The sequence below is a fragment of the Procambarus clarkii genome, chromosome 45 (genome assembly GCF_040958095.1).
Source record: "Procambarus clarkii isolate CNS0578487 chromosome 45, FALCON_Pclarkii_2.0, whole genome shotgun sequence".
NCBI lineage: Eukaryota > Metazoa > Arthropoda > Malacostraca > Decapoda > Cambaridae > Procambarus > Procambarus clarkii.
In genome coordinates this window covers 5,428,528-5,445,027 of record NC_091194.1, presented here as the reverse complement: position 1 = coordinate 5,445,027, position 16,500 = coordinate 5,428,528, and the positions used below count along the sequence as shown (strand labels likewise).

The 16,500-nt window shown below is 36.8% G+C and overlaps 1 protein-coding gene across 1 annotated transcript; it reads right to left on the bottom strand.

The window, feature by feature from the left end:
* On the bottom strand, positions 1 to 15,112 carry LOC138349578 (zinc finger and BTB domain-containing protein 14-like; the record flags this gene model as incomplete). The annotated part of the gene is given in 5 exon segments (XM_069301263.1): positions 1 to 8,634; positions 10,930 to 11,094; positions 11,667 to 11,831; positions 12,644 to 12,831; positions 14,931 to 15,112. Coding segments are annotated over 5 exon segments (1,248 nt in total). The 3' UTR covers positions 1 to 8,085.
* Between the last annotated feature and the right edge of the window lie 1,388 nt (positions 15,113 to 16,500).

The window sequence follows — 16,500 nt, the reverse complement described above, 5'->3', positions numbered from 1 at the left end:
AACTTACAAAAACTATCCATAAATTATTTTTAAGATAAATAAAATAAAAATATACAAGCTAGTGAATACAATCCTTAATATGTATTTAATAGCCTCCTTTCCAGTACAGTATATACATATTGAACTTATAGTACTTCAGTTGTTGGTAAACACTCACTAATTAAACTTACATAATACAGTATTCATAGACTGTATTGTACAGTAACCTCCTGATTTTATGGGAATGTACTCTTTCAGACAAGTGGAACAGTGCCATGTCAAATTTTATGTAGTGATACTTTTACCGAGGTCCACGTCAGTCCATACCATACAGTATTTTATTTGACTTTAAAATACTGTAAATTAAAATGCAGAGTAGACAATGATAAGGCTTATTAACACCTCACATCCCAAAGTTAAATTAATGTAATATTTTTGTTAGAAATGTACAAAAATTAATGCAATAGTGTGCAAGAGACATTTTATTCTAGTAAAAAAAAATAGTTTTCAAGGATTGTTTTGGGCTGAACAGTCAGAAAGGCTCGATAAGATTTAACTTTGTACTGGCATAGTCAGGTCCATACTATAAGAGTGTGATGTTAAAAATTACATCTATAAAGATATCTAAAGGTATACTAAAGGTATTTTAGTATATGGAGTCACAGAGTGTGGGAAATTAAGAGGTATGAATAGTATCTTTAGCAACATAGCATTAATCACGATTTTAATGGTTTTTACACAAGGAGCAAAATTTAAAAAAACAATTGAAGCTGCAGGCAAAGTTTTTTGAGCATATTTAAAACGAAAACTCAATGGTTGTAAATTATTTTGAGTTTGAAGCATTTTCATTTTTTAGGCAACAACAGGCCACAAACATGCAAGTATTGTGAACACTGAGATTTGCTGACAATAATCCATACAGATTTTCAAGATTTATGTAATGTGCAAGTGATCCACATTAAATACTTTAACACACAACCAGGAGTATACACTACATAATTCTGTTAAAATACTGTGATGATTACTGTACTGTGTTTTTAAATGCATCTGAATATTTATTGGAACATTTACAATAATAATTACCTGTCTGAAATTGATTTCAGACTCGCCTCGTCATTATAATACCACGAGCTATATCCAAGGTCCCAATTACATTACCTGACCAAAAGGCTGTATTTCAGTTTAGTTTCTAAGTATTAAAAGGTGCCAAGCCTGACAAACTATTTAGCATAGTCTCAATTTAGTACCTCCCCGGGCAAAGCTGATCAAACAAGATTGGTATAATACTACACTACAAGATTGGTATAACAGTGAATCAACATTGATTAAATGATACTTGAGCGTGTTTTGCCTACTGGTATCCTTAAAAGTGGTATGTTTGCTTAAAGTTATTTATGCTAAACTAGAATTTTGCTTTGAAATACAATTTCAACACAAGATTATAGTATAATTTTATGGATTAAGCCACCATCAGATCATCAATAACCTAATCAATACATGTTCTATAGTTACTAATGTCTACTGAACCTCACTCTAAATTATGAAACAAGTAACATTCATAAAATCCTAAGTTATACAATAGTATTTTAATGGCTTCACTTTTTTCTTGGCTTATAAAATATATCTTACCACAAGCATATCTTATACTGTACAGTGAATGAACAACATGGATTGACAGGAATTTCTCTCATTATAAACTATACATCTTCAAGGCAACCAGCCACCTTCTGTAATAATCAGTTTGTTTAACTTCTCACTCTTCTTGTGGAACTTTGTCATGGTATTTACAGAAGTGGTTGCTTACCATTTTATTTTTTTGACTAGCTAGATATCTTTCATTCAAGGAGCAATCTCCTTATTTATTCTTCAAAATACATACATATAAAATCACAAAAGATTGTCAATTGCATTAACAATGGCCAGTCAACCAGTAGCGGTGACTACAAATGCCATCCTGCTGCGGATTTTAATTGAAGCAACATTAGAACAATTTTCCTAAAATTTGTTATAAAATGATATCTACAATTCAATCACAATAACTAACTACCTGTTCATGATTCTGGGAATCGATATCCCTGCAGGCCGGTCTCTCCAATCAGAATAACTACTGTATTGCACAATTCTCAGCAAAATTTAAAAATTTTAACACTGACAACCTTATTGTATCATAAAAGCAGTATGGTTAATTAAGTGACCCTTATAATGAAAGGATCCATATAGCATAATAGTTTAAAAATATTTATACAGTAAATGCTTCATTATTCGGCACCTGAAAGACATCAAAACAGGTACAGTATTACAATGCTCTGGTTACGAAGGCAAACGATAAGTACTGTATACAGGTACATTATAACCTGCAGTTTAAGGCCAATATTAAACATTAGAATATTATAATCTAATGGGCTGATACCAATTACCAGAACTCAAATTAAAGTATTTTTTGATAGAGATTAAAATAGAGTAAGTTTTACACAATGAAATAACAAAAAGCATGGTGTATTTATAAGGAAATCTTTTTTGAAGCAATGCGATAGAATGTGTCTAGGGTGACCTAGGATGCATTGCACCAGAAGATTTTTCCTCTTAAACCATGTTATACAGTACTTTCAATGCCTAGCTATGCCTCTTTTTCTAAAATTTCATGTAAACATAGAAATCTCTGTACATACATCACTAAAAAAAATTTAATTTAAGCCTTTTATTACAGTTTGTAACCATTTCAACAGAATTTTACATGCAAGGGAAAAATGACTCGATTCCCCATTTCCAAATAATACATTGGTCAGGGAAAGGGGGAGGGGGCCAAGTAAGTAATATCAAACGAAGGCACCAAGGTTGGAAGACAGTCTGTGATGCAGAATAGTTACAATGTCCTAAATATCATTCAAGATACTAATACTGGAGGGGGAGAGGGAAAGCCATTTAAACCTTAAACCACCTTCTGTAATTTACAATTAATGCCATATATGAAGAATTGAGAGTAAAATTATAATTATCCAAAGGCAGAAGAGTATGCAAAAAATCTGTACACACACACACACATTAGGTACAAAATAGTAACAGGAATTGACAACATAGACAAGGAGGAATTTTTAAAACCTTCAACTTCAAGAACAAGGCGCCATACATTTAAGCTAAGGAAATAAAGGTGTCAAAGAAATATAATAAAGTTCCCTTTTGCAAACAGTTGTAGATAACTTGTAGAGTGAAAAAGTTGTAGATAAGTTGTAGAGTGAAAAAGACAGTGAAAGCCATAACAAACAGGTTGAGTGTTCTATGGTACAGATTACTGGGAAGACGAGACACCACGAGCGAAGCTCTCGTCCAGTAACTACACTTTGGTAATTGCATACAAAATCTGGATAATATTATTCAAGACCCAGTTTAGGTATGAGTGAAATCCAGTTTCCATAATTTGAGCTATCACCAAGTGTTTGTAATTTTTCTAATATGAAGTGAAACAATGCATTTATTTTTTATCATATTTGCATATATTTAGACACAAAATATACACAAAATATATACAAATTTGTTTTATGTGCCAATTAATAATAATGCAAAAAAATATAAATAAAATGTATTTGTTATCTTACCTTTTTGTAGCACAGGTTGGTCTTGATGATAGTGAGGCAGCAACATGAACTTAAAGCACAGTCAAGAGTGGGGGAGCACGATGAGTTAGGAGTGGGGGAGCACTATGAGTCAAGAGTGGGGGAGCACTATGAGTCAAGAGTGGGGGGGGGGAGCATTATAAGTCATTGGTGGGGAATCTTTAATCATATTTTACTTTACAAATATTTCATAAATCTGTTATACATTCAAGCATGTCAAAAGCAAACTTATAGATCAAATGTTTTCTTATTAAAATTGCTTTTGAAAGCCACAGTGAGTACCATCGAAGGCCACACCTTCCCCACCCCTGCACTAGGTCATGCCAACTGTTAAACTTCTGCAGTTACCCTGAACTGGCCTAAAAGTACTCTATGCCCATGGTTAATGCCAGTCTATCAGTTTGAGACTAGCTCTTCAACCCTGGCCACAGTGCTGCTTACATAATTAAGCATCTAAATCCTGATGCATAATTTTTTATGCCACTCTTACCACCACTGCTCTATATTTTGTTCGCAAACTATAAGTTTGCTTCATTTGCTTTTTAGCATCAGAAACAGCACTAGTACCAATACTATATCTCTTTGCCAGCCACGTTCTTCTCCCACCATTATTTTTTTTATGATAACTCTACCTTAGTGTCCATGGTAAGGTAGTTATTTATCTCGCCCTCCCAGTGGAAGCAATATTCAAGAGTGGCATTTGTTCAACATTGAATCACTGTTGATGACATTGATTCGGCACTGAATTGACATTGTTCTTGGATATTATGCCCACTGGGTTTCTACCCATGATAAACTCTTGCCTCACAATAGGGTTTCAACTCATGAATAATAGTATATCAGGTGAAAAGCCATTAAAAATGTTTAAATAGTGAGAGGTGAGACCACACTCACAAACAAGGACTACAAACAGTCGGTTTGTGTACCCTCACGATAGGTCTGTATGCCTCATAATTATCGTCACATAAATCAACGTGTTTGTGCAACTTATAGTACAGGACAAGCTTAGTAACACATTTATAAAATATAAATACAGTACATGGTTTTAAATCAAATTTACAAATAAATAAGCAAGATTATCAAAAAATATACTGTACACTAGTATATATAAATAATAAATTTATTGGAAATTGCTTTGTGAGATGAACTAATGCTCCAGATTTCATTAAATCCCCCTCTGGAATCCTGATTTTTTTTTTTAGAAATACCAATTTTTTACAGAAATCTAGTTGGTTTTGGTACATTGTTTTTAATGGGGATCCACTATATGGAGGCCCAGATTTGGAAGGGTGCACTGTACTGTCTCATACAATTTAATGCCATTATTACTCCAATTTAAACAAATAACCTTTGAGTCAGTTTTCAGAATAAAAGAATATTATCACTGTTCTCCTAATTATCTGGCACTTGCTTATTGAACTTCTAGATTAACCATCCAGTGTTTGGTTCAGATAATGTCTCCAGGCAATCCAACCACAGAATGAATAATATGGTGATACACTGGATATGCTAGATCATGGAAAAATGGAGTAGGGGGTCTAAGACCTGCGAAAAATGTTACCTGTTGCGTCATCTATCCCAACCTAACGAAAACAAGAGATAAAATGTTGTGTTTTACATATGGTTCACGAGGTGTGTGACGTTCCAATGTCATAATGTGACTGCCAACACAGAAGTTTTACATCCTACTGGAAACACAAGATCTGGTCCAATTATGGTCTCAGTATGATCTGGTTGATGGCCAGTTAAACCATAGATACACTAGACAATCTCTATTTTTTCACTGGAGTCACTCTCAATTTATTTAGACAATTGAGAAAAAACTGTATACAAGATTACCAAATACTAAATTGTTCATGTAAATACAATAGAACCTTGCTTGCATAAATTTCTACCTAGTGCAAACAAATTATTCTCTAGTCCAAAGAATAGTGCACAGCCGTTTGTCAAGGAAGTAACAAGTTTCCTCAAGCTGTAGACACTCACCAGGACTCTGACCTATCTACCACCAATGTTTGCAAACAAAAATACAAGTGAAAACAAAACAAAGGGGAATATTTTTTATGCAAATAACATCACATAACTAAATAAAACACACAATATACTATCAAAATAGAAGTGATTTCTCACGAGATGGTCACCGGGATCAGACAGAACATGCATGGGACACATCAGGTCAGTCCCATATAGTTCATACAAGTGAGGTTTAAGTCCTAAGCATTCATAAAAATGAGGTTTTAGTCCTATACAATTCATACAAGCAAGATGCTAGTCCCATCCAGTTCATACATGTGAGATACTAGTACCATACAGTTCATAAAGGTGAGATACTAGTACCATACAATTTTTACAAGTGAGGTTCTAGTCCCATACAATTCATACAAGCAAGGTTCTAGTCCCATACAAGTTATACAAGCATGATTCTAGTCTGATACAGTTCATACAAGTGAGGTTCTAGTCCAATATAGTTAATACAAGTGAGGTTCTGTTCTATTCTATTATTATTATTAGTAGTAGTAGCAGTATTATGGGATAAATTTAAGAAAATAAGAAAAGAAAGACTGGGGTGGAATGTGACAAGTCAGCAGGATGGAATGGTATGGAATGCCAATTTCTACAAGAAATTAATTTATATTGGGAGATTTTGAAAATAGTGGAACTGGAGCTTTTCAGATACTATAGCACCAGATAATCAAGCTTTTACTGTAATAATGTATTTATGTTATTGTATGCATTCTTCCTACACTCTAAATCTAAATTTTTCTACATAACTAGGAAAACTATTTATCATTTCAGGGCATATTTAATGAAACTGCTTTAATTAAACGATATTAATAAGTTTGTGGATCTGCTCCGAGGGAGGAGGGGGTTGATTGGGGCGGTACATCTTTCAAATGATAACACAGGTGTCCAAAGGCCAGCTGAGCATGGAATTGCACAATAACACTAGTAACAGACTAGTGCTAGTAACATACTAGCTACTAGCACTAATAACAGACTAGCACAACTGTAGTAACAAACATTGAAAAGATGCTAAAATACACATTTTCATGCCAATAACTTTCAAATGTATTTGAACAAATAACCTTTGAGTCAGTTTTCAGAATAAAAGAATATTATCACTGTTCTCTTAATTATCTTAATTATCAATGCAGGAACATTGTTCTAAATTCTTGAAATCAATGTAAATTTACATTTACAGCTGGGCAGATCGTTAAAAAATTTGTAAGAGAAAAAACTAATTATGAAATGTACAAACTGCATAACTTACCTTGAAAATTTATAAATAAGAAATCAGCGTTGAATGTAATGAAATGCCAATTTCTGGATGAGCCCGAATGGCTTCCTGACGCTCTGGTGCCTATATATCTAATATGGTGCCAGACTATAAGGTGCCATCAGTCGTGGAATTCTATTTGGCCTACCGCAGACCACGAGCCAGAACCTGATCACCCTTCAGCGAGGTACAAGGAGCAGTGGCATTTATGAAAAATTTTATGGAAATTTATTCAAGACTGCCACCACCAAAGGAAGGCACCCAGAAAATCAGAGTAACAAAACAGACCACCGCTGGGTTAGAAACGTGACCGCAGCCTCAAAACAGCTAAAAGAACTCGCCCAACAAAGACCACTGCTTTCTAAACAAGCAGTGGTCTGTTTTGTTTTCCTGACTTTCTGGAAGTCTTCCCTTGGTGGTGACAGGAGTGAAAATATTTATGTAAATTTATTCACAAGTGCCATTGCTCCTTGTGCCTCTCTGAGGTGGCCAGGTTCTAGCTCGCGGTGCCCGGGAGGCTAAATAGAACTCTGTGATTGATGGCACCTTGTAGTCTGGCACTATATCACATATAGTAGCTTCAAGGAGGCACAAGGGACTTCCATCCAGAAAAAACAATTCATTATAGGTTACAAATCCCCAAACAACCTGAATTCCTTTCTCCGAGCAAACAATTATGTGTCTTTCCAACCACAGAACTGCACCATCACATCTGAATAATAATAATTGTACCAATTTTAATGGTAATCCATATATAACGGGTATCAAACTACATGTTAGCATACTATATTTTGATCAATTTTATCAAAATTGACTCAATGTTACATCAACTGCATTTGCCTAGATTTGCCCAGAGAGGGAGGGGGAGGGGGGGATGGAGGAAATGCTGCTCCAAAATTAATTGTGACCTATCAAAGCATTAATATCACCATTAAATTATAAAAATCACTATTGCTGATGATCAAATGAAATGACTAATGCTGTGTAGCAATATTTAAACTGAATAATACCAATTGATCAGTTGGAAAAAGGCACATGAATAACAGTGATGAATTATATATAAACAAACCTTACTTACTAAAATTAAAATGAAATTTTGATATTCTTAAAATATACCTTACAATAGCTTTTTTATTTTATAACATATATGGATTTATATAATTGCTACAAGACACTTAGTACCAGAAACTATTTAGAACTTCATCGATGTGAAAGTTTTTAATTGATTGGTCTAAGAATACATTCACCAATGCTAGTAACACCAAGCATGTGAGGCATATACGTTTCACTTGGAGGAACAATCATCGAAGGAACCTGAGCCATTGCCTGTTGATACTGTGCATGTGCCTGCGGATTTTTGGGCGGTCGTCCTCTTGGTCGTTTGACAGGTGGCATTAATGTAGCTTCAGGAGTTGTATTATTTGATTTTGATGTCAGTACTTGTGCAGGGGGAATATTGCCAGCTAACTGAGTTGCTTCAGAATCAGACTCTTGGGTGCCCTCCTCTGGATTATAAATTTGTTTTCGAATTTTACTCAATTTGTCTTCGGCATCATGTCTCCTTAAATGATCTTTGAGCTTGTCTCCTCGAGAAAAGTCTTTACCACAGATACGACACATAAATGGTTTCTCTCCAGTATGCATGCGGCGATGACGTTTAAGATGTGAAGCTCTTGCAAAGTTCATTTGGCAGAATTCACATTCAAAAGGTCTTTCGCCAGTATGTAATCGAATATGATCTCTTAGTCCCGATTGACTTTTAAATTCCTGAAAAAATTATTTTGCATGTAATACACACACACACTAAGTAAATAAGAAATTAATTTATATTAAGTACAGAGATAGAGATAAGTTATTAAGAAAGAATTGGCAAACATCTAGAATGGATTTATGTAATGAGTATACAGTACATAACTGTACTTTATGCCAAAATAAAGCACAGATGGCCCTCCCTGGGTTGTTTCCAAAGCCAGCCCAACTGAAAAAAAATTCCAGGGAACACCCTCAAGAAAAACCATGCAGCAAATAGAACCCGGAGATGAGGAAAACCGAATGGATCACACGCTGTCAGAAGGCATTTGATATAGTCCTGCATGAAAGACTCGTACTCAAACTAGAAAAACAGGCTGGCATATCTAGAAGTCCTAAGGTGGATCAGAATGTATTTCACTGGAAGGAAGCAAAGGGTTACGGTGGGAGCAGGGACATCAAAGTGGAGAGGTTACGAGTGGAGTACTACAAGAGTACCACATTCCTGTTTCTAATGTCAATGATCTGACAGAAGAAATTGGCTCCTTCATATGAATACTTGCAAATGATACAAAACTAATGAGAAGAGTCAGGTCAAGGATAGATTGTGATGCACTGCAAGTGAATTTGGACACTCCAAAAGTGGTCTGAAAAATGGCTGCTAGAATTTAACCCAACCAAACCAGAGATATGATGATTGGAACAGGAGTGTGAAGACCAGTACTGTATATCAGTATAGGATGAAAGGGAGACAAATTCCTCAATCAGAAATGGACAAACACCTGGAAGTAGATATAACCTCAAATCTGGTGCCAGAAGCCCACATAAGCAGAACAGTAGCAGCATATGCCATACTCTCCAATAACTGTCTATCCTTCAGAAACTTGGACAAACTTGCAGGCCTTATGTACAACAAAGGTGGGGCCCACTCTTGAATATGCATCCCCAGCATGAAACCCTTACCTGAAAAAGGACAAGGAGAAACTAGAAAAGTCCAAAGACATGCAACAAGACTCTTTCCGTAGCTGAAGGGACTGAATTATGAGGAAAGACAGAGCACTAGACCTTACCATGCTTGAGAAAAGGAGAGAGAGGGGGGGACATAACAACACAAGATTCTAAGGGAAATTGACAAAGTAGCCAAAGCAGCATTGTTCAAAGCTAGGAACAGCAGAACGAGTGATCATAGATGGAAATTACACACACAATTGAGTAATAGACACATCAGAAGAACTTTTTCAGTGTTAGAGCTGTCAATAAATGGAATAGGTTAGATGAAGAAGTTAGAAGTTAATTCAATTCAGAATTTTAAATGCAAAGATGACAAAAGTGTGAGAAATGAGCAATTGCATTAATCTAAGAATGGTCAGAAGGTAGGGCTAAAGCTTAGCTCAATCCTGCAAGCATATCTAGGCAAGTACAGAGGACAGCCATCCCAAGGCAACACACCTGTGGTAAGGATGGAGCACGTCCATAAATTAATATGAACAAACATCCTGTTCAACTTTCCAGAAGCTATGCGAAGCTCTGGGCCGAGATCTTGAAGAAGGATATCATTGAAAAGATGAAAGTAGCATACTGTATTTCCGATTATTATGTGAATGGGAGGAGTCAGCAAATGACTTTATGAGCTTGACCACCTGGTACAGCAACTATGAAAGGCAAACCTTGGAAACAATGGAATCCAAACAATACCAGTGCAAAGCTGCAACTGGGCACACCAAATGGGAGCATGGCAGTCAGGGAAACCTTGTCTTCATGAAAAGAAGACCATAATGTAAGGTGCACAACTCATTTTTTTGCAAAGAAGGTTAGAGGAGGCTGTTGGCAAAGAAACCAATTTCCAGTATAATGACCCAAAGAACAATTACCACTGTAAAACATGCTCATGGACCCTATGACTAAAGGCAAGAGCCAAAAAAAAAAAACTTTAGATATCATCTGCATTCGAGAGGGACAATCCGGAACAAGGAAGAGGGAAAGTGCAGCAAGGTCAAAAAATACCCGAAGCCAAGCCAAACATCAATGCCAAAGCCACTAACCAAGAACCTGTCACAACAGCAGAGCACACAGCTGTGACCGAAATCATGCATTCAAAACTTGGGTACAACAAAATGCTAATGTCCAAAGCTAAAGCTTCAAAGTAATATGTAGTGACCTATCTCATTGAAATGACTTATTCAATATATTAATCACCCAATTAATATTAGGTTTAAATATGAACTTAAAATAGATATAGTGGCTCCAGTATTGTACTAAAATGACATTGTTCATTAAATATGTTTATATATTACTCAAATCATTTCAACTCACCTTTTTACATAATGGACAAGGCATGGAAGCACTTTGAATTGCCTGTTGAAGATAGTAATTCAAGTCTATTCTTCCGTCACTTGTGACATCTGCCACGACCTCATTTGTTTCAACTGGTTCTTCCTTTACGTTCACTTCATGTTTAATAATATCAATTCTTTCTCCCTGAAAGTTATGAAATAATGAGTATTGCATAATTATAGAACATGAAATTATTTTGGAAAATAAACCTCAGTCACCACTGAAAGTGTTATACAAATATCAGAAGATGAGATTTTACAGTCACAGCTTCTATGATGCCATATCTTCCATTTTCTATTATGCACTCTTTTTTAAGAATCATTCTTTACTTGCCCACACCGATAGTGCAATATAGTGCATTATTACCGAGAACTCCCATTTTTCCCACTCATGCTTCTAGTAGTAAATGAGGTACTGTATTACTCTGCTTAAATGTACCCAAATCAGCAGAGAATTTTCCAAAATATGTAAGCTATACTTTACACTACAAAAGTGATCCACTTGCAGAAGCTGTATAGTGGGATCAAACCCTGCATACCTGAACATCTCAGGCATATGTACTACATCATGGTCCAGTCAGTAGTGCATGTGTCAGAGGAGTTTGATGATGTGGATTCGATCCTAACACAAGTCTTCAATATTTTCTCAACATTGAATATGTTTATCACAGAGCTTTCTAAATCTAAGACAAAAATATAATAACAGCTTTTTCTTACCATCTCTTCATCTTCCTCCTCTTCCTCATCTTCTTCATCTGCTTCATCGTCTTCATTTTCATTGTTATTGTTTCCATTGACAAACTGCTGCGTGGCGGGTTCATCTCCAGCTTCACTGCCAGATGTGCTCGAACTTGTATCAGATTTGCTTGGAGAGTCTACCAACTGTAGATAAAAATATATATAAATCAATATTGTTGTAAAATTGTTTCAGCTTTTCAAGTATATGATTGACAAAAGAAAGATCTCTAAAAGAAATCAAGCTCCTTCACTGTAAATGCAATTCTCCTATTGAAAATCTATACAGTACAGTATTATGATCGCCAGCTTTCACTTTGTATTTGCATGTCTTTATTTACTTATATTGTCTCAAACTGTACTGCCCCCTGATGATGTCAAGCAATTTAGAATATCCAAGTTTCATATTCATGCCTTGACAATTTAGATTTTACCCTAGCTGAATTTTATACAATTTTATTTTAATATAAACTAGCTGTACCCGGCCATACGTTGCTGAGTGCCTTTCCTAGGCACACACTGGTGATGCCTCTGCCCCTGACAGAGTTGTTTTCCTGGTAGGTTTTTGTTTATTCAAACAAACAGCTGTATGGACTGGCTTCATAGGAAGCCAGCCTATAGAGTCTGGCCTCCTTTGGAGTGCCTTCCCTGAGAGGTGGAGGGTCTTTGATTCTACTGTGTAACTTGAAGGTTGGGGGCATTCTGGGGTTATAATTGTAGGAATGCACTAGGGTTTGCATGCTTGTACATATGGCATACCTAAGACAGCTTTTGTAGCTTAGTTTCCCTAAAGGTTGTGTTTATTGTTAGTATCTTGGCACTTGCTTTCCATATAAACTCCAGGTATCCAAATAAGGTAAAAAAACATAAGGTAATTGAAAACAAAAGAGAATGAACCGAACATAAGTACAGTACAGTAATACTAAATACTACAACTCACACTCGATCCTAACACTCACTCTGTCTCCTTCTTCAAGGCCTAAAACATGTAGGTGTTTTGCCGTTCTAAGGAAAGATGCTATATGTTGCTGGTGAACATCTACCTGGCCACGGTATATAAACGAGACCAAGTACAGGACATCTTGTACGGGAACCTCTGGCAAGAGCAGCGGTGCATCTGTGTCCGGACATGTTCCTAAAACAACAGCTGTGGAGACATGAGATGAATTAGACCAATCAGTTTTTAAAAATACAGGGTATATAATAAGGAAGGCATTACATTTATCTATAGCCTAGGGTGGTAGGTAAAAAAAAAAACTTTCATGTAAACATTTTTGTCCCATTTTTTAACACGAGACCTATTCCATATGTAATTATCCACTTCTCACTACTATATTCAAAAATTTGTTTTCTCTACGTGTCACTAACTGCCTTTATATCACCATTGTACAGTACCCAGTTATACAGTACAGCATATTGTCTTATTATGTGATTTACTTCATTAACCATTTGGATCATTATTATCCAACACAAGTACTGTAGTCTGAAGGATATACCATTAGTTTTCCCTGTGCCAATTGAAGTGTTAGTGAAGATGATGGAGGAAATGAATTCCAGTAAATTCTTCCACTCCTTTCCCAACCCACGTACAGTATGTGATAAAATAAAAATAAAATATGTGTGAAAATAAAAATTATGTTGGTTGTGGTACATATAACTGAGAAAATGTTAATTTTTTGGACTTTCCCAAAAGGATTCCTGCTTATCCGAATGTCCGGCTTATTCAGCGAGGGATGGGGGCCCATATAATCCAACTAAACAAGAGTAGCCAGGGGAATGAGAGATAGTTAGGGGGATGAGAGGCATGTGGAGGCACCATTGAAGGATGAGAGGCATGTGAGAGCCAATGATTACCTCATAACATATTTATATTAAAAATTCTTTAAAGCTAAAATCAAAAATATCTATGGGTCTATATGAGATGCCTCATATAGACCTGTAGGCCTTCTGCAGTTTTCTTTATTTTAATGTCATGTATGAATCACAACCTGACTGATCAGGAATCCATCCTTTGAAGTTTGGTGATAGGTAAAACACTGATATAATACACTATGTAGCAAGTGTATTATCAGGCCAGTTGACAGGTAACCTACCAGATGTTGGTCAGTTTGGCCAAGGTAAGGGGGAGCTTGTAATATAAGCCTCTTCAGCGAATCATCATCAGTCTAACTTGGACACTTGAAAGATACTGCACATTTTCAACATTCATCAGCAACAATGTAACACTTGACGAGTCCAGTTCCTTCCCTCACAAAACGTTTCAGCCTTGTTACAGAGCAGACAACCAGATTCCGGCTTCATCGAGCTTCCACGTTCTCGTCCCGCATTCAGAGCGCCATGCTCTATACACTCACCCAAAATCTGAGCTCTCTGTCCCCGGCCTCACCAGCTCTCTGTCCCCGGCCTCACCAGCTCTCTGTCCCCGGCCTCACCAGCTCTCTGTCCCAGCCTCACCAGCTCTCTGTCCCCGGCCTCACCAGCTCTGTGCCCTGTTCCAGGCTTTGTCTTAACTACTACAAGACTTCCCTACATTGCCAACCAAACTGATGGCTGTAACCAAGACTATACTGTACTAAGTAAATATAAGAAACCACTATACTGTACTGTACTCTTTGTGCCTTATCAAAAAACATGTACACATAAACTTACATTACAACAGCCTTCATGCAAGTTTTTTGCCTGAAATGCTGTGCATATTAGTGGCTTTAGGTATAGTATATACTAGCGCTATCTAGAAATCCAACATTCTGTTTGTAACTTATTTTGTATGTACTTTTACCTGAATAAACATTATTATTATTATTTTAATGAATGTGATTGTGATGCAACTGCACAGACAATGTGCACAAAAAGAATAACTGACAAAGAAGGTGGATTATTAATTACTTAAACAGAACCTAAAGACCGATAGTTAATAAAATTAAATCAATATCATGCACCATACAAAGGTAACCAGTTTACCAGGGAGTTATCACTCCCTGGTTCGAGAAGATAGCACAGGACACCATTGCCAATGCCATCACCCCCAGAAATTGGAAGCTGGTTTTTATTTTCCTTTGCTGGTAGGTTATTTACTGTATGTAATTGTATAGTTTTGAAGGGTTATTCAGATTTTTACAATGTTAAGTACTTTTTTCTGCATTTTCTTTTGTTTAAAAATTTTGTTACATACCTACCTACTGTAGATAACTCAAGAGGTAGAGGACTTCCTGGTGTGACTGAAATATGCCTCCATCACACACCTACCTAAATAAGGAGAGCAGAGGGATAGAACTGCCCGGTGTGCCCGTACAATGCCTCCGTCGCATACCAAGGAGACATCAGTGTAGGCACGTCCATGGTGCAGGTCTGACAGCATGCCAGTGAAGGTAGTGGCATGTGAATGCCATCGTAAGTGTAACTGGGTGTCTGCCACTGACTCTCCCATCCTGTAAAAAATGAAAGCATCAATATTTATTAAATTAATTTTCCTTAACTTAAATACTGTACTGTATTAGCAATTGTAAAGAGTCAACTGAGTCCCTATTTTGTATTAATACATTTTCTAGAACATTTTGAAGAATATTAAAAACATTTTGAAGAGTATTCTCATCTCCCCGAGTGTGTTGGACAATGGAATCTAGGATACAGGATATTGAATGGCAAGTCTGGCCTATGTGGAGTACCATAAAAATGTCTCTCCTTAATGGGTACCATTATTACTGGGAGAGCAAGTAAGGGGGGGGGGGAAAGGGGTATTGATGTGATACAATTCAGAAAAATTGCCAACATTGCAGGTTTTGTTTTTGTCTCCTGTCATTTAGTCCACAAGGGTTGGCTGTCCAGAAGAGACTAATACTGTACTTGTCTGTGAGTATAAACCTAGGGTGTTTTATAAGTTAGCTAGCTAGTGGTACTTTCCAGAAATGGGAGGAGCTTATTCTCTCAAAGAAAGGGTTCAATGTAAAGTATTGTACAAGTAAATTTGGAGGTTAGCCTTGAGCTGGGGGGGGGGAGGTATGATTAGAATTTAACTATTAACACTTACACCCTTACACTGCTACAATCACTATTTACAATATCCCCCAGTGCTCAAACCATAAAATGTGATTGACACTCCCGTGATTTCAATACTTTTTTCTGAAGAGGAACAGGAAGAGTGAGGATGAGGAAGAGCAAGAGTGAGGATGAGATAGAAAAAGGATGATGAAGAGTAAGGATGAAGAAGCATAATTTAAAAGAAGAGTAAAGGCAGTAAGAATAAAGATGAGGATGACAAAGTGTAAGGAAGAGGAAGAGTGAGGATGTGGAAGAATGTGAATGAGGAAGAATGTGGATGGGAAAGTGTGAATGAGGAAGAGTGAGGATGGGGAAGTGTGAATGAGGAAGAGTGTGCATGAAAAAGAGTGAGCAGGAGGAAGAGTGTATCTACAGTATTTCAAAATATTAAAGTCATGGGTTCAGAATTCTAAAATACAGTAGTGACGTCTTCAAGCTGGGAGGGATTTTGCAGCCAATCCTCATAGACCCAACGCATCCTCATAGACCCGGCCCGTCCTCATAGACACAGTCCGTCCTCATCAACAAAGGGCAAATGCTCGTTAATCCAGCTGCCAACCCGCCAAACCCATAAGACCATAAGTCTTGGCAGGAAGTGCAAAATAGCCCTGTTGGAAAGCAGACATGCAATAGCTCTAATACTCTTCCTCAGTCAGTCATAAGGATACTGTGCTTGCTTCAATACCTGGTTGATGGGGTTCTGGGAGTTCTTCTACTCCCCAAGCCCGGCCCGAGGCCAGGCTCGACTACCCTTTCTCAGTCAGTCCTCAGGATACTG